Below are 18,859 nucleotides of genomic sequence, written 5' to 3'. Positions count from 1 at the left end.
AAAAAATGAACTTATCATGTGACGTGTGTAAAAAGGATAAAATTCAGTGCTGAAAAAATGCTTTTCACAGGATAAGTTTTCTCTTATTTATATAGGCCACAAAAAATATTATTTTTTTCGTGAAATTTGACGCATACACATATATTGTAGATATATACATGTAGAATTTTTTGTCAAAATTTTTCCACACTTCAAAATATGTTTTGTTGGTAGAGGGAGCATATGCACCCGGGAGCCGAATTGAATTTCCGCTATTCTTCTTGCAAAATTGTATGGCCGTGTTGCCTTGGCGAGTTGGAGTTAGCTTCAGAAATGATCATCTAGACGCGAAAACAAAAGCCAGCACATTAGGCGCGTGATTCAAACTTTCACGATTAGATCCTGATGGCCCTTTCGTGGCGACCACCATGATTGCGGATAAGTCCTGTCTTGAATCTGCTTCAACATCAGTTTTTTAGAATGATATGTAATTATAGAAATTCAATAGATACGGATCGAATAAAGATATAATTAGCGCAATGAGTCAGCTCAAATAGCCAATTTCTCAAAATAGGCTTTCGGTCCGTTTTATAAATAAAGCAACCACATCCATATATTATTAACCTTATTTAGTTCTTATTTAATTAAGTATGTCAGTTAACATATTTTCATCATGTATACGCCAGCCTCGTTGTGGACTCTTGCGTTGCATGTCACACGATGGACAAAAGTTACAGTGGTTGAGGCACAAACGTGATACTTCCTTTACAAAAAAAAAAATATTCCGATAAGGGGTATGTATAAATATCGCCAAGATTTCAATCACACCCATTCTTTGTAGCAGTCGCAGTGTCCTAGCGGTATTAGGGATACACACATTAAAAAGAAAGGAAAAATTATATAAAAGAAAAGTGCGATTAATTAGTTGTAGCAATAGTACAAACACCACCAAGACAACACCAAGTCCAGCTTCTCCAATAGCAACGCCTGCAAGAAGAAAGCAGTCACAGACACCATCGTCGCCCGATCAAAGATCATACGGTTTCACTCTGAACTCACAAAATAATACATTCAACAAGGTCAATGCAAAGCACAATCAATTAAAACCAGACTTTGGATTTTAACCCTGCAAGGTAGGACTTTAAACTTTCCATGTGTTGTCGCCTCCACTTGTTGATGCCACTGCTACGAGTCATAAAACACCAAGCAAGTTCCTCATTGCCACAAAGACTCGAACCACCGTTGCTAGTCATTAGAATCCCGACTTCCATGTCATTCTCCGCCCCCGACTTCACCATAGATCATAAGACGTGTCCCATGATGGTAATATGCAGCAGAGCTTCACCACACTCTCTCTGAAACCAAACGGTTAGAATAAAACATGGTGCATACGACCTAATTCTACCCGATCCAGCAATCTTCAGACGTATCACCCAGTGGATTTTGGCGGCTGAACCTACCGGAACTCGATACTCCGGCCAGACCAATGATGGATGGCACTAACAAGATATTTGTCTTGGCACGAGAGGAACCCTAGGTCCATCACCTTATTCGAGGTCTCGAACGTGACTGGATGGTGGGATCCAGGCTATCACCGCCAGGCCAAACGCCGACACCGCCACGGTGCCTAGCAACCAGGGTCGTACGCAAGACCGCACTTGCCCACCACCGACGCCGAGCTTCCATCCAGCCTGCACTAGCTAAAGGACCGAGCGGGCTCGGAGCCCCCGACGCCGCAACAGGGGCACCTCAACCACGGGGAGACTGCACCACTCCTTAGTCAACTTCAAAACGCGTTGTCCGCCGGCCCCTGCAACACCTTGTCACCGAGAAAATGCTAGAAATCCGCGTCAACGTCTCCAGCGAAAATGGCCGCCGCCGCGCATGTAGAAGTCCCCGCCGCTGCCGTCACCACCTGGCTTCACCCTGCTGATCCTCCATCGATGTCGGGCAAAGAGGGAGAGAGGTGGGAGGGGCTCGAGGGCTAGTGGCCGGCGGTGGGCACCCCCCATGTCGCTTGCGTTAGGCGGGCGGGGGTTAGGGTCTTTTGCAAAGTTTTTGCCTCTACTATTGTTAGGTGGAACTTTATGCAATCAACCGTACATAATAATATCATGATCAATTATAAAGTGTTCCGCAATTGTTTACCTGGTTTCGCCTCAAATTCGCTCCATGTCCTAGCTAAATTGGTTGCTCGATATAAACCGCATTTCAATCCGCCGTTCCAAATTTGGTAAAGAAAATGTGAAATTTGATACAAAGAAAGCATGTCCGATCGGACTCGATCTGTTTACGTCCTGAGTCATAATCACTCTCTCCATTCTCCGTGGAGACGAAAATTCCTTGGATGTCTTCTTCCGTAGAAGTCAGACCCAAAATAATGCAGAACACTAGGATCGCGGACGCCCGCAATGCAAGAGCAGCACCATCAAATTCTCCATGATTGATGAGCATCAAGCAGAACTAACTCACTAAAATTGTTACGAACCAATAATTTAGCACACACGTGGGATGCCACATCGCATACAGGTCACCGTTCGTCCTGCAAAGTCGTATTGGCCGTGTCGCGTTGGGAGTTAGCTTGCTCAAACACGAAAACGGAAGGCATCACATAAATTAGGCACGCGATTCAAGCTCACGATTACGTGCCTGGTCGTCGTTCGTGGCGACTGGCGAACACCATGACGAGTCCGCGTGCCGACGTGCGTGGACGCGCATCGATCGTCCACCAGCGCGTGCACATTCCAGATTTGGGATAGGGATGAATGCACGAATCCTCGGACATTCCAGTTTGGGATAGATAGAGATGAACACGTGAATCCACGCATGCCCATCCCTCTATATATTTTCGTCTTGTTTATCTCGTTGGAGACGATACCGAATCCAGTCCACACACGCGTGTGGAGCGCAGCACAAAATTGGAAGTGGTCAGGTCGGCCAGTTTCTCGCTTCACGGCACGGCACTACTCCTCCACCGTGGGCGCCTGTGCGGGGTGGATACTGGATAGGGATGATAATGGTGCAGATACAGTTCAATATGAATGATACCATCAGTATATCATGTATGTAAACTTAGGGTGTGTTCGGTTCCAGAATCTGGAGGAATGAGACGGAACCGTTCCGCACCTGGAGCCCGTTCTCGTGTTCGGTTCGATAAAGGAACGGAACGAAGTGGTTCCCCGAAAGAGAATATTCCTCAAATATGCGGAACGGCCTCGTCCGGCCGAATCGGTGGAATCGCGGGGAATGGCTCGCTAATGCCGAAACTAATCCCTCTCTCGCGCTCCCTCACGTAACATCTCTCCCCTTTCTCTCTCTTGTGGTTCTTCTCCAAGGTCAACACCGCCGCCGCCGCCGTCCATCTCCTCCTCCTCCGTGCTCGCCGTCGTCCATCTCATGCAGCCAGGCGCGGCGGCCTCGGCCAGGCGCGGCGGCGGCCTCGGCCAGGCGCGGCGGCGACCTCGGAGCAGGACGGCGGCCAGGACGGGGCCGGAGCAGCGCCGCGGCGGAGCAGGACGGGGCCGGAGCAGTGCGGCGACCGACGAGGGCTAGCGGCGCGGTGGCGGCCGGCGAGCAGAGGCGGCGGCGCGGCAGCCATGCGAGGTGGCTCCTCTCCCACATTCCTCAAAGCGCAGCGGCCGGCGGGTGCTAGCTGCGCGGCGACGGCCGACGAGTAGAGGCGGCGGCGGCCGGCGAGCAGAGGCGGCGGCGGCGGCCAACAAGCAGAGACGGCGGCCAGCCGGAGGCGAGCAGATGCAGCGGGCCAATTTGCCCTTTTTTCTCCGATTTGATTTACTAAATTAGTGCTAATTTGATTGCTAATTTTAAATTATTGCTAATTAAATTGCTAATCCTAAATTAGGGGACCGTTCCAGTCCAGTCCATTTTAGTCCTACCGAACACCAGAATAGAATGGAATGGAACCGTCCCGTGACTTCGGAATGGAACCATTCCGTTCCGTCCCCTCCGGTTCTCAAACCGAACACATCCTTAGATTTGTAGTGGGAGCGGATAGTGCATGGACACGAAGATGAAATCGGACCATGTCAATTACGAATATGAACTGAATACGGGACGAAACGGTTTGGTTGCTGATAAATACTTCTTTTGGATCTTTCATTGAAATTAGGACTGAACTCCCTCCCCCCTTCTTTGTCGGTCCTGCTCGGTCCGCACTAGAGGACCCCAAACCATAAAGCCAAACAACCCTCCTCCTTAGTACCCCCCCGGCCCCCACTAGAGGTGACCATCAGGATGTCGTGCATTCGCTAAGGAAGGTACCGGCGAGGATCCCATCGCTTCACGCCCTGCGGTGGACTTCAGACGCCAAGGCGGCACTGGCTTGGTGGTGAGCATCAGGCACGTATGCTGGTCTTTCCCTTTGGCCGTAAGGACGGTGAGGAGACAACAGTGTGGGCGGTGGCACCCGGTGCTGCTTGCCAGCCCCTGCTCCAAATCTGGGGGATGACGACTCCTCCCGGTGCACCCTCCCCTGGTGGCGCTGATATCCGACGGTTTCTGGTCGCCAAATTTGTTGCATGCCAAGGCAGTGGAGGTGGGGACAAGAGAACCAGGTGAAATCCCTGGCTCGTTGTGCCAACCACAACAGCGACAACACCTATGGGCACCGTCTTCTTCCCTAAAAGCATTGCTGAGGTACTTTCGCTTCTCCCCCTCCCAATCTCTTTATCGGGAGTAATCCTAAATCTTTGGATTGGGCGGAAGCGGCGCCCTTGGCATCGTCACCTTTCTTGAAGGTGCTCCTTTGTGTGAGAGGGGTTATGGGCGTGCTTTGGCACAGCTGTCAATGCCGAGGTTCGAGCCATGGTAGTGGCACTTAGTGTGTTGATCCAGGACCATGCATACTCTTTGGGTGTTATTGGCTCGTGCCTTGCCTAGGCTCACTAGTGGATCGTGTCCTCGTGGCAGGGAGGGGAATGGTTCCTCTCATCCATTTGTAGCGGCGTGAGCATGATGCTTCTTGCGGGCTCTGCTCCGTCCCTCGGCGACGTGACAATGGCTCTTCTTCATCACAACTTCTACATCAATGGATCAACAAATCAGCTTCCTCTCCTCGTGAGTGAAATGCATGTTCGGCGGCAAAGCTTCTCAAGGTGCGCTCAGTGCAGCGCGGTGACAGGCGTGGTATCTGGTCCTATCGGCAATTTGGTCCCTGGTCCTTCCTCTGCTCTAGGGTGAGCGTCTCCAATGTCGATGGTTCGGTGCCCTCAAGCCAGGGCAAGGGGTTAGGGGTGCCTCTTCGAACATGGAGGAGGATGTTCAAACGATTGCTCACCTTCCTAGAGCAGATGAGCATGCCCAACCTCTAGAGCTTCTACCTGAAGATTGTCTCTGCCATTCCCATGGTGCTTCGTTCGAGATCGACAACATTGATGACTACAAGCTAGACTTCATGTTTCTTCTTTTTGTTTGTTGTTGTCTTTGATGTTGTAAGTTGTTCATCAACACCTTGTATATGTCGTGTGTTTCTCGTGACCTTGTGTAATCCCTAGCCGGTCGATGACTTCGTTACTTCAGAGTCAGGCTCGTCTCGAGCCTACCGTTTCAAATTAGGACCGACATGTAGCATATAAAATGGATCGATTTACTCAAAACTAACTTTATGTATTACTTCCTCTATTCACTAATGTAAGATATTTATATATTTTGAAATAAATTAGATGTTGATTAAAATGAGTGAACTTAGACGCTAAAACACGTACATACATTAAAAAGACTAGAAGGAACATTAGTGAACCAAGGGAGTATGATTCATGACCATTGTGGCTACTTAACTTTGCCCCTGAAAACGTTTGATGTATTAGTTGCCATATATTTTTCGGATATTGACCAATTATTTAAACTAACCATATCGGTGACCGTACTCCGGCTCAAAATATTAGTAAAATCACATCTTTATTCGTATCTTTAATCACGAACCATATCGGTGATCGTACTCCGGCTCAAAATATTTGCCTAAAAATAAGTATGTCTACATTTATTTAGATACATTTATTATTGAACAATTATTTTAAACTGCAGTACAGTGGATGAGGTCGGAGCATGCGTGGCATTTCGAGACAAGTATTTTATTTATTTAATTTTGACATTTTTCCAGATATTTTTGTTGCCCAGCCCAGGCCAGCGTAGGCAGCAAGGAAGATAAGGCCAAAACCTGAGTCCGGGTCGCCGGAATCCTCTGGAAACCGTGTGTCCTCGGAGGCCGTTTAAATACCCTTCCCCTTCAAGCTACCAATCTGAATCACGCCCAGCTGCTACGCCACAACCCCCTGTCGCAGGTTTCTTCCCGAGCCGCTCCCGATTCCCCAATCCACGCTCGCGCTCCAGGATCCAGCCGCGGTTCAATTCGCCGAGGCGACCGCGCCGTCCTGCCAACTCGATTCGGTCCTGCAGTCAGTGTGCGCTAGGAAGTTCGTCACACGCCTCGCGGTTCTGTTTTTGTTTTCCTGTGGCTTTATTTAGCTTGCTCGATCCGTGTAGGTTCTGATTGTTTACTCGTGCTCGTAGATGGTGATTATGACTTAACTGCTTGATTTTGGTTATGCTGGTTGATTGCTTGATTTTACTGCGATGAATAATAAATTTTCTGGTTCGGCTTGCTTGTGCCTGATCGTCAATTGACAGACTGCTGCTTGATGTTTTCGTGGTTTGATTTAGTTTAAGTCCATCTCCAACAATTCAATTTGGGTGTGCTGCATGTATTTGATTCATTTTTGTGTGCGTATCTAGTGGTTTGGGTTTCGTTTCCCCTTCTAGGCAGTAATGCGGTATGATGTTTGCTCGGTTTTACTTGCTGGCTTGTACTGTTTGGACGTGTGGGGATAATTGTCGCAGTAAGCGTATCAGTGATTCATATACATATCATACGACGAGGAGGCATTTGCTGTCCCAACGGACTCATGTTATTTCAGGAAATCCCCCTCTACAATTTCTAGATCCCTGCTCATACATCATCGGTTTAAGGTTGAGTTCACGGCTTATATCCCTCATCACTTCCTATGCTTTTTCTGACTAATCTAAACTGCTATGGACACTGGGACACTTCCTTCCTTGTACCTAAAACGGTGCCCCCGATTTGGTTCCTCGTTCAACTTTCCTTGCACCAAAGGCATAAACGATGTTCTTTCACCAATCAAAATCAATTATTCTCCGAAGAAACAAAGATGGGGGGAATGCCGATCATCTGAACAATTTCATTCAGGCGTCATTGCTGCTAGCTACTGACAGGATATTGGGAACGCAGCAATTACCACTACTTGCTGCGTGCAACACTGGTTACTTATTTTCTTTACTTCGCGGCAGTTGGCAGAGTTTTGGGGGAAAGTAATTTCTCTTATGCAGGTTCTCTTGATGGTCTTGCCTCACTAGTTATCAAGACGATCCCTGTTAAGTAGGAAAGTATAGATAGGTTACATTTCAGGTACAAGCCATTGAAGTCATATGTAGGACGCTGGATCTCTCAAGATGTTCTTGATCGGAGAATTAGACGAAGTTTAGTTTATTTACGGAAATGCCATGGTTTTGAACCAAAGTTCAGACAAATTTCTTCTGTTGAAGATGAAGCCGGTGACTGCTGGGAGGTAGGCTTCCTTGCAATCTGACGTATTAAGGAACCTTTCAGTTCCACTAGCTAACACATCAAAACCTAATCATAAAACCGTCCCATCCATTTCACCTTTTGTTTCCCCGCATTTGATTCTATTACGTGTTCCTCTTGCCAGAGAATGGGAGCCAGCACCACGGTAAAATCGATGCAGATGGATCACTGTGTACGAATTGCTTGGAGATTCTTCTCTCGATGGATATCAATTGCGTAATTTGTTCTTTCACAGCTCACTGTCCAGCTAATTTATTCAAGCCTTGATTGTTTGGTCAACAAAGTGTGGGATTTTGCTGATTGGAAGCTGTTCGGTGTTGCTTTGGTCTTGTGTTGTTCATATACTTGGTCGTCAGCAGTATACAACAACAAGAAATGCATGCAGTGGTTTCCTCCTTTTTTGGAGCTGTGACTGCACTCTATATTGAGAGCCATCCTGCTAAATGCATAAAACTTGCAGGTATTTGTGTTGTGTTTCCAGCGTGATAGCTTTGGCAGCATAAATCAGCCTACATGGCTGCTGTGCAACTTGAGTCTGTCGCTGCTCAAAATGTGGAGATATTTCCCCAAGGCCCTTTAGTTGATGGAAAGGACACAGCCAGGGTCAAAGGTTCTAGCCCTGATGATTATGAGAGGTTGGAGAATGGATTAATGCAGTATGGGTATGCCCCTCTGTTAGTTCAGTGTTATCTTATTTTCATATAAGATCACGTCATATTAGCGTTTTCTTGATAAACTCTTACAATACGAAGTTCACAAGTATGTCCTGATACAGGTGTGCACATTACCGAAGGAGATGCCGCATTCGTGCACCATGCTGCAACGAGGTTTTTGATTGCCGGCATTGCCACAATGAATCGAAGGTACAATCTGGAGGAACAATATCTGTATTTTTAATTTTATGTTGATATTCTCAGTGATTTTGATATTGGACACTAGAATCGATGGACCACTCTTAGACGGAGTTTGATTTGACAGTTGTTTATAATGCAATTTGAATGTTACCAAGTGTAGAACTTCTAGAAAAATAGCGGGACCATGTTTTTAATCAAGATATAGTTTGATAGGGCTGAAACGGGTGACTCATGCTTTACCGCCACTGAGTACGGTGTTTCTCCAAGCCTAGAAGAAATGGTCAATGTTCTTTGATAGTTGAGTATGATATAGAAAGCTATGAGATTACTTTGGTTGTCAGAGGATACCCTATATTTTGTTTGCTATGGGCCACTAGATTAATCTATGCAGTCTGCCGCTCATTATGATCTGTGCACGGTTGCTGCACATATGGAATTCTGACCAAACTCTGTAATCAGTCAGTTGCAGTTTTATTTTGAAAATTTGTATCTGCTGTAGTACCTGTTAAGTGCTGATACAAGGGACACCCTATTAGGGACATTATATATGCATATTGGCACTAGATTGGGTGCTGTAATATCACGTGATACATCAAACACCATTGACATTTATGGTTGACAGTTTATATAGTCAACTCCTGTCCTTTTTCTTGGTGTTATTTTGGATCTTCGGTTTATATTGCTTTTTTTAAGGGACTTTGTGTTGCATAATATATGGCTGTCCATAAACGAATCATATTTCCAATTACTGTTTAAGTGCCTATTTTTCCTATAATAAGGATTGGAAATGTGGAGAACTGATGTACTATGTGTTAACAGAATTCGATTAAAACTGATGTGACTAGGCGGCATGAACTTTCACGTCATGAAGTGCAACAGGTTAGTCTTCTCACTAGGTCTACCAATACTTTGCAGCCCAAGTTATTCTTACGGTCATACTGAGTTAGTTATCTATCTGTAAGCAGGTTATATGCTCATTATGTGGTACTGAACAAGAGGTTTGTGACTGAACGATTGTCATTGCCTCGTAAAAGTAATATTTTTCATGTCTAGTGTCATCATGCTGCCTTTTACTTGTCCATTGCCAGGTGGGGCAAATATGTATAAGCTGTGGTGTATGTATGGGAAAGTATTTCTGTGAAGTGTGCAAGCTCTTTGATGATGATGTAAGCACGATGAGTTCACAGATTATCTTGTCTAATTTATCAAGGTATATGTAGGAGTATGCCCATGCTAAGACTTTGTGATTTCAGATCTCAAAACAGCAGTATCACTGCCATGGTTGTGGAATATGTAGGTATGCAATATTTAAATGTCAATTTCAATCTTGAGTGGTATGATCGGATTTCTTTGAGACATAGTTTTTATTTAAAATTGTACTTGATCAATTTGACTCTATCCTCTGCAGAATTGGTGGCAGGGAGAATTTCTTTCACTGCTCAAAATGCGGTGCGTATCTTTGGCACTCTTTTTTGTTAAAATTCATTCTTGTAGTATATTTATGTAGTAATACTAATATAATGCCATTTAGGAGGCTTGCTGCAACATGTTTGTACAGACCTTTTTCTTCTTAGCCTTCCTGTGTTTCACCATGTTTCAAGACTTGTATGTGATTTGTGTTAGAAAATAGGAAAAAAAATTCAGACATTTTCCATATCTGTTGTAATTTGTAGATTACTAACTAGGTGAATGATGTTCAATAGCACTTTTAACTGCAAATTCTACAATTATTACAAGTATATTTCTCAAGTATTTATCATTCTGTGGCACACTAATACACTATGGTGTAGATTGTACTGTTTGCTGTTGTTATTTTTAAAAACTTGCTTTAATTGGACTTATTATTTTTACGCTTACGAAGTACTTCTGTATAACTATATTCACTTTATTCATTTTGTTCAATTGGTTTATCCATTGTTTATGTATCATGCAGGATGTTGTTATTCTACAGTGTTGAAGAACAGTCATGCATGTGTTGAAGGAGCAATGCATCATGACTGTCCAATCTGCTTTGAGGTTGGTGTTTAGTTGCTCTTTTCGATCTGTTATTTCCTTGATGGAAAACTTAAGCTCTGACTTAAATTTATCTTCTGGCTGATCCTGTCATAATTTTCAGTATTTGTTTGATTCAACAAACGGTGTGTCTGTCTTGCCGTGTGGTCATACAATTCATGAGAACTGCTTGAAAGAAATGGAGGAACACTGCCAGTAAGCTTAATATGACCTTCTGTATATAACAGTTTATCACATTTTGTGCTAGGCTTATGGCAGTTGACATGTTTGAAATTGAAATTTAGGTTCGTATGCCCGCTCTGCTCCAAGTCAGTATGTGACATGTCAAAGGCATGGGAGAGACTGGACATGGAACTAGCAAGACTGTCAGACTCCTGGGATGATAAAATGGTATTGTGCTTACTCTTACTAGAGCAATCTTGGAGAGTTAATAACCGATCTCGGTGCTACATACTTCTAACTGAAGGCTAGTTTGTTCGCCGCTGCTTATCAACTTCTCTGATTGTAGGTCCGCATATTATGCAATGATTGTGGGGCAATATCGGAGGTGCATTTCAATTTGATTGCCCACAAGTGCCTGAGTTGCAAGTCATACAACACCCGGCAGATTTAAACTAGTGGAGCATTGAGAGGATTCTACATTCTGCAATGGTTGCCGTAGGCGCATTCCTTGAAGTTGATGTGCCCCAGCAGCTGAGATGCATCATCAGGAAGATAATAACTCTACCATTCTGCAATGGGCGCCAAATTCGCATTCCATGAAGTTTTATGGGCGCCAAATGCGCATTCCTTGAAGTTCTATGTTCTCCAGCAGTTGAGATACACCATCAGGAAGATCATTAGACAATCTAATTGTATTCTCTGCTGCCGTTCTTTGCTTATGCTTCATTGGGTTGTGTTTGTGTCGTATCTTTTTCTGTGTCAAATGTAACCGTCTCCAAGTGTGGTCGCACAAGTTCATACAAAACCAAGCCAATAAGAGCATCTCCACTCGTTTGCCCTCCTCACGCCGAAATCCGGGGAAATTTACGTTCGGATTGGACGTAAATTTGGCGTGGGGAGGACTAGTTTCCCAGCACGCCGATCTAAATTTGAAAAACGGAAACTTGATAAAATACGGCAAAAAAGATTGAATTTAGACTAACTTTAATGATATTTACTATATTGAGGGTGAAGTTCATACATAGGGGACGAATTCGACTATATTTCGAATTCGGCCAGGGAAATACAACTCTAAATATTAAAACACGGCGCTCTACATGCCGAAATGGCGGTAGAACACCGTGTAGTCGTCGTCGCCGCTGGCGCCATCATCGCCGGAGCCGTCGTCGTTGAACTGCGGCGGCGCCGACGCCGCCTGGCTGCTGCCTTGGCCGGCGTCTCCTCACCGGCCACTGGTGCGAGGCGGAGACGGCGATGGCTTGTACCAGTCGTCGTCGGACTCCTCGAGGTCGATGACGGGGACGGTGACGCCGGATGGAGGAGTCGCAGGCCGGCGGTAGCGAGCGACGTCCTCGAGGAGCCTCGCCTGCCGCTCCGCCTCCTCCTTCTCCCACTGCTCCCTCAACCAGGCGGCGCATGGCGTTCTCGGCGGGAACGAGGTCCTGGAGGGACCTCGCGATGACGGCCTCGAGGATGGCGGCGTCCTCGGCGCTTTCGGCCTCCTCCACCTTCACCTTCGCCGGCTTGCGCTTCCGCTCGCCGGAGGTGTCGGGTTCGCGCTTGGAGCGGAGCCGACCTTGTGCCGTCGAGGGCTCATGGATGACGATCCCGCCGCTGCCGCGTGCGCGGGTGCTCGGCGTGGAAGACGGTTCCTTTTTCACCGGCGCCCAAGATGGCGCCGACCTGGAGATCGACCTCGACGCCGAACCGGACGACGAGGAACTGGCAGCCATGCGCCGTGGCTGCCAGCTACTTACCGGGTGGCGGCTGGCCGATGCCCTCGACAGCGGCGGCATCGTCGGAAGGGGGAAGTTGCCGCCCTCGATGTGCTCGAGGACGGCCTCGAGCGTTCGGCCCGGCACGCTCCACCACCACTTGCGTCCGGCGGTGTTGTTGCGCGGAGGCGGAGGCGGAGGCGGCGGGCCGTCATACGCGGCGAGCTCCTGCTCCCACCGGCGAAGGAAGTAGGAGTTCCACGCCGTCAGGTTGTCGGGGTGGTAGCGTGGCTCGGCGCGGTCCTGGTCCGACAATGTTAGTCGGACCTCCTCGATGGCGGCTTCGAGGGCGCGTCCCTGGGGCGGCGGCGGGATTGGCACGCCACCCGCACTTACCCGCCACCCGCCGCCGGGAGGCCTCGTGTCCGGCGGGCAGGGGTACCCCGCCTGGTGGAGGAGGTGCCCCTCCCACGCGTGGAGCGACCGGCGGCGGAAGCCATTATTGGCCGCGCCGTCTTCGTCGTTGAACGCCATGGATCTCGTCGAGGGTCGAGGGAAGAAAGAGGAAGAGGAAGAGGAATGGTGCGACGCGTCGCAGCGAGCGGGGTATTTAGGCGGGGCTGGAGCCGGCGATTTAATGCCGCGTGGATGCTACGCGTCCGCGGCGAGCTGACCGGCGGCAGCCTTTACTCCGCGCGGAAGACGATGCGTCTGTCGCTGACCGGCCGGGTCCATCTCTCGCGCGGAAGCCGAAGCGAAAGCGCGGGAGAGAAATCTCGGCGTTTCGCGCGCTTTCGCTTCGTCCGGAGTCCTCGAGCGCGCCTCGGGGGACCGGGGATGGCGTGGGCTCGCCGGATGTGTTTAGGCCCAAATCCGGAGAAAAACGAGGAATCGGAGGCGCGACTGGGCCGAAATTCGCCGTTCGGATGAGAAAAACGGCGCTAGGGGGCCAAGTCGGGGAGACGAGTGGGGATACTCTAACAAGGAAAATGTGAGCACTTGGGCGCATACCCTGGTGGAGGGAAATGTGAGCACTTGGGCGCATACCCTGGTGGAGGGAAATGTGAGCACTCAGTCGCTTAGTTAGACGCCACTGGTAATAAAAATTAATTTGTAGAGAGGTGAATTTTATGCTTGGCCCATACTTCAATTATTCAATTTTTAATAGATCGATATACACCTTACATATGTGAGAGTGCAGTGGGATTGCAATAGCGTCACTTTTGGAACAGGACAGGAGTGGATTTCACGGGAGAGACTTGTATAGGATCTCTCCATTAGGTAGGATCATAGGATCAACCCAGAAAAAACATACTTTGAACAGGCGAAAAAATCTGAAAATAATAAACAACATGCATATAGGTTGTATCTACAACTTCAAGAAATTTCAGCTTAAAATCTGATCTACACTTGGAGAAATAAAAAAGACAAATTCTATTGTGAATAGTGTCAGATCTGGTTGAGTAGTATTTCACATATTCACACTCAGATTTATCTTTTTTGTCTCTTCAAATGTATGTCAAATTTGAAGTTGCAAATTTTTGGCGTTGCATATATAACATAGATGTGTGTTGTGATTTTTTTTCAGATTTTTTGAACATGTTTTGTCTTTACAAAAAAAGTTGTTCTCATAGATCCTATCAAAGACCTGATTCTACCCAAGTCTTCCCCTGGATTTCACAATTGTGTGGATTCTGTAAAAACTGTTGCTAACTATAAAAAAAGCTATCGCGAGTAAAACGGTGATTTTTGTACGAATTATTTGTAATACTCTGAATGCACGAGAGACTGTTTCTACATACGTGAGGGGCTAGCTACATCAATCTAGGGCGCGTTTGGTAGCCTGCATCAGATTGCTGCATCACTGGCATAGCGGGAAGAAATTTCCTGCGTGTCGCAGACGGAACATGGGCCATAAAAGCTAGTTTTTTCGGTCCCGTGGAGATTTGGGCTCTGCCCGTTCGGTAGGTTGAATTTCAGGCCCCTGTTGTTTGGTTGTAACCCAGAATCTGCTTACTTCTTACCTTTGGTGGTGAGGTTACCAGCGATCAACAACATAAGCAAGAACACAATTCACAGTTCAGGCAAACTTAGTACTGATCATAGTTCAAACACAGTCATAGTTCACGACACAGGACGATCATAGTTCACGACACACCATAGATGATCATAGTTCAACAGACGACATGAACTACAACTAGACACAGATATGGTAGCAACGACACAGAACCAGGTAAGCTTCAGACATGACTTTGGACGACGACACACCTGGTGGCGTCGCCATGGTAACGACACATGGTCATCACCTCAGTGCAGTTGTGATCGAAGATGACCACATTGTACTAGAAGGTAGACACCTTCTTGAAGATGAGAAATTGGCTTATCTGCAGCTGATGAGCGACGGCGAAGACCGCCCACCCCTGGTCGATGTATGCGTCATCGCCTTCTCTCACCGTAGTCATCCTACAGTAGCAGCCAGTGTTGGTGGTGACGATGATGTTCGAAGGGATTTCTTCGAACCACCTGACGAAATCTTGAGGGATCCGTAGCCGGTTGAAGGTGGGCCTGAAGACGATGCGCAGGACTGGTCCAGCCCTACGTCCGGCTGGAAGTGGCCGACGTTAGCCGCCCTTCGCTTCTTTGACGGTCTCTCCTCGGGGGTCTTAGGTGACCCAAGCTGGAGCTTCTCAGTCTGTCAGAAGAAACACATGTCATTAGAGATGTGCCTGCTCACAAGTATATAGATGAAAACGAGCATTGAAAACATGTGATGCCTCATACATTGGATCACACGGCACCTCAAGGGACCGCCCTCAAACTAAGTCTAGTGTGCAGGTAATCACACACACTCACACGACTAAGTTTGAAGGCAACACCTTGCCTTCCAGTGTGCCATTGTTGAATCATTGGCCAATGCAGTAGACAAACAAAATGAAGCCTCATAAATTGGATCACACGGCATGCAAAGGGACTGTGCGCAAACTAAGTCTAGTGTGCAAGAAATATGGCACACACGACTAAGTTTGAGGGCAGCACTGTGCCTTCCGTTGTGCCATAGTTAAATCATTGGCTATTGCACAACTGAAGAAGTAGAAACATGGAAAGCAAGGTAGCATAGGCCTTATACAATGAGCACATATGGAGGAGATGTTTGATCAGAGGTTCTGATCAATCATCTCCTCACACTATGATTCCCAGTTACAATCATGGGCCTAGTTCAATCAGAAACAACACAATCTAGAACAAACTAGCGCGACTCATTCCGCGCAACAATCTGAACATGCTAAACCCAGCATAAAAAACCCTTCCCCTCTTTGCATGCATTGGCAGTTTCAGCAATCCACAGTCTGATGTAGCAAGGATCTACCGCAATCCGATATTAGAGTAACAGATCTAAGCAAATCGAGACCGTGAAAATCAAAAACTGGACAAGAACAGCAAGAAATGGAGACGGACACCTTCCAAACATCAATCCGAACGCTATCCCAATGGAAACTCTAGCAGATCTGATGTGCATGTCGTCACAAATGACCGAGAATGGCATGTTCTGGCAGAACGAGTACGAAGGTGACAATGAGAGGTCGTTACCGCCATTGTTCCGGCCGAGGACGAGCTCGAGGTCGTGGGCGACCTCGACATGCCAATGAAGACTGCGGAGCTGGTTGCGGACGATGTCGCGGTGCTGCTCGTCGATGTCTCCTCCTCCGGTACCGGTGCTCCTCCGTGCGGCGGTGCGGCGGTGCGGCGGATTGGTCGGCGGGAGGGGAACCGCCGGGTGATGTGACAGTTTGGGGGAGGTCGCGAGTGAGAGGAAGGAGAGGGAGCGGTGATCCTAATTATGGCGCGTGTTCCCGAAGGGACGCAACGTTTCCGCCCCCCTTCTCCACGCGTGCAACCTTTTGGCCGCAACGGGCCTGGCTCCGGAGAAACTGTCATTTCGAACGTTCCTTTAGGGCCTGTCCCGGGGTGTTTTAAAACCCGATTCATGCAAGAACACAATGGAGTACAGGCATCCAAATGGACCAAAATAACACAGTGGACTACAGGCATCCAAACGGACCGAAATTTGTTGGACCGATGCGATCCAAGGTCCATCCAGTCTAACAAACGCGCCCCTAGACAATCTTTTTTCGATAAAGGATGCTTTATTACTTTTAGAAGCAATTACATCCAGCCTCACGATGCACACAGCCGTTTTGTTGTCTCAAGTCCAAAAGGATAAATAATAAAAAACTAGGCGGGAGTGGTGTTTTGGAACATGGGTGCATATGCTGCCTATATTTTGAAATGCATTTTATGTACATTTTAAATTTCGAAAAAATTGATAGTGATCCTCGTCCTTCTCCTTTCTTTGATCCTTTGACCCGATGCGATGAGTAGATGCTAGCTGCATCGATCTAGTCAAACTAGTGCAAGTTCTCTGTAGAACACAAGGCAGACAGTGTTTGTTAAATTGAGAGGGATGTAAGTGTGCTGGATGATTAACTAGGAAGAGCGGTTTGACTAAATCGTCTTGCTCGTTTCTTCGCTACAAATTGCTCTTCCCTGAGAAAAACTCTGAAAAGAACCATTGAGAAGGATCGCAAGCGATCAATGACGCTAAGTCAGGGACTTCCCGCATCGGATACCTTGGCGCTTCGCGTGTAGCACCCGTACTGACCAATGTTTAGGTTTGCCTACCTGCGTCCTTGCGTTGATGCGACATGCTACTGTAGCTCGACAGGGGCCTCTCTGCAGCTGCAAGCTACAGCACAATGAATGGCAAAGCTGATAATTGCACTGCGACTGTAGTAGTTAGTGCCTCTGACAATCCACCAGAGCATCATAGTTTCTCTTTTAACTTTTCCTGAGTAACCAGTGAGTAGTAGCAGTAACCCGTTGTGCGAGCATCAGCTAGGTTAGTGTAATAATGAACAGTTTACAGTCGTTAAGCAAAGAGTTAGAAGTATTTCGAAATTTAATTGCTAGTAGTATAATAATGGGCAGTTAGAAGTAATTCAAAATTAAAGTATTAAGGCTAGGTGGAATACCATATAAAATAAGAGGGTAATATAATTAGTGTTTTGATAACACATCGATATTTGAGCATTTCTAGTGTTACAGCCAAAAGGCAACCCCAAATACCCATGAAAATGGTCTAGCCATTGCACTATGGCAGACACTGGCTAACTCAAAACCTCTCCTCCATTCAGAAAAAAACTAGAATGAGAAGCGTTTTTCTCCTTCCCTACTGAGCCCTACTAGTTTGAAACCAAAAACAAGAGCAGACGCTTGTGGGCAACGGTTCCCTGCCACCACTAGCGAATCTTGATCAATTCAGAGCAGCACAATTGCCAGAATCCAGCATCATAAGCTCCTCCACCTCCTCGATCTCCTCATCGATGCAGCACTTCCTGCACTCGTTGCTGCAGAACGCCTTCTCGCCCCTGCATTCCAAGAAGAAACACAAAGCTCAAGAACTGAACACAACATCAGCAGATGTTAACAGATGCAAGCAGTAAGTTCAGTACTCACATATACATGTACATGTCCCTGTCCTGTCGCAGCCTCCTCCTGCAGTAGGAGCACAAACCAGAAGTGACACCATCAGCTGGCATCGACGGCCATGACTGCTCGCTGATAGGCTCAATGCTGAAAATTGGCCTGTTGGAACGAACACCCTTGGACACCTCCACTGTCTCGCCTCCGAGAATGTGCGTCGTCCTCGGGTTCGGGCCATGCTGGATCACGCAGGTGTACTCTTCGTCTTCACACTGAGCAAAGCATGTAACGCCGTTCATGGCGACACCAGCCGAACCAGTCTTCTGACCAGATGCATCGGTAGCCACCTTTGGCAACGCAAGGTCAAGAAATGGCCTAATGGATTCAAGGAAGGAGTTCTTGCCCCCAAAGTGCAACGAGCTCTCGTCGGCTGTGAGGGCATCGACGAGACCGAGACCAACTCTGGGAGAGCAAGTTCTGAGCTTCAGATCAGCCTCGATACCCAGTAACCCGGGCGGCTTAAGATTGGTGTTCACAGTGTTTGATGACAGGTTCTTGAAATCCAGAGGTGAGGTTGGGCTCCAGACTGAATCGGGGTCTACTGCATTTAGGCCTTTGTTGCTTAGCCTCACAAACAGGCCAGGGGCCCTGAAGAATCCAGTGCCCCTCGGTGCAGGGTTCTGGACGGTGCAGTTGTCCATGGCCTTGCTCTTGAGCACTAGCAGCCAAGATGGTTGTCTCTGAAATGGTCAAACAAATTGTTCTTTATCAGATCAGCAGAGGGTGACGAAAGCTAATAAAAAGTTCGAGAAATTTCAGCTTTTGCTTTCCACTCATCGCATCAGGTCAAAGGATCAAAGAGAGGAGAAGAACGAGGATCTATTGACGAGCCCATAAAAAATACAAAAGAAAAGCATGTGCTTGTCCAAGCACAATCACCTCATCCTTGCAAATTCAAAACAAGATCCAAAATTACACTCACTTGGACATGTTCAAGGTAAGAAACACTAGAACACCACGAGCCAAACAAAAGAACA

General features: G+C 47.3%; 2 protein-coding genes across 3 annotated transcripts; one reads left to right on the top strand and one right to left on the bottom strand.

Moving 5' to 3' along the window:
* The first annotated feature begins 6,254 nt into the window (after positions 1-6,254).
* LOC124661165 (probable E3 ubiquitin-protein ligase RZFP34) lies at positions 6,255-11,443 on the top strand. 2 transcript variants are annotated; one of them, XM_047199023.1, is made up of 12 exons: positions 6,255-7,580; positions 7,722-8,259; positions 8,373-8,460; positions 9,271-9,330; positions 9,417-9,449; positions 9,540-9,617; positions 9,705-9,748; positions 9,860-9,900; positions 10,385-10,467; positions 10,568-10,659; positions 10,749-10,854; positions 10,973-11,443. In XM_047199023.1, the coding sequence occupies exons 2-12, from the start codon at positions 8,111-8,113 to the stop codon at positions 11,075-11,077; spliced, it is 879 nt and encodes a 292-aa protein (XP_047054979.1). In that variant the 5' UTR covers positions 6,255-7,580; positions 7,722-8,110; the 3' UTR covers positions 11,078-11,443. The 2 variants fall into 2 exon arrangements, with proteins under 2 accessions (XP_047054979.1, XP_047054980.1); XM_047199024.1 differs by lacking the exon at positions 6,255-7,580 and having other exon boundaries at positions 7,587-8,259.
* A 5,979-nt stretch (positions 11,444-17,422) lies between these two features.
* LOC124668665 (FCS-Like Zinc finger 10-like) lies at positions 17,423-18,523 on the bottom strand. Its single transcript, XM_047205765.1, has 2 exons — positions 17,856-18,523; positions 17,423-17,767 (listed from the first exon to the last, which is right to left on the bottom strand). The coding sequence occupies exons 1-2, from the start codon at positions 18,521-18,523 to the stop codon at positions 17,653-17,655; spliced, it is 783 nt and encodes a 260-aa protein (XP_047061721.1). The 3' UTR covers positions 17,423-17,652.
* Between the last annotated feature and the right edge of the window lie 336 nt (positions 18,524-18,859).

Source organism: Lolium rigidum, chromosome 6, assembly GCF_022539505.1.
Source record: "Lolium rigidum isolate FL_2022 chromosome 6, APGP_CSIRO_Lrig_0.1, whole genome shotgun sequence".
NCBI classification, from domain to species: Eukaryota; Viridiplantae; Streptophyta; class Magnoliopsida; order Poales; family Poaceae; genus Lolium; species Lolium rigidum.
The sequence above is the reverse complement of the archived record's forward strand: the minus strand, read 5'-3'. Positions and strand labels throughout refer to the sequence as shown.

What these genes read in the sequence shown, in the direction of transcription:
- LOC124668665 (XM_047205765.1), bottom strand. Translation starts at nt 18,523, where the DNA reads ATGGACAACTGCACCGTCCAGAACCCTGCACCGAGGGGCACTGGATTC. An exon ending in AGGGACATGTACATGTATAT is followed by an intron (nt 17,768 to 17,855) that starts GTGAGTACTGAA and finishes CTTGGAATGCAG; the next exon opens with GGGCGAGAAGGCGTTCTGCA.
- LOC124661165 (XM_047199023.1), top strand. Translation starts at nt 8,111, where the DNA reads ATGGCTGCTGTGCAACTTGAGTCTGTCGCTGCTCAAAATGTGGAGATA. An exon ending in TATGTGGTACTGAACAAGAG is followed by an intron (nt 9,450 to 9,539) that starts GTTTGTGACTGA and finishes GTCCATTGCCAG; the next exon opens with GTGGGGCAAATATGTATAAG. An exon ending in GAAATGGAGGAACACTGCCA is followed by an intron (nt 10,660 to 10,748) that starts GTAAGCTTAATA and finishes ATTGAAATTTAG; the next exon opens with GTTCGTATGCCCGCTCTGCT.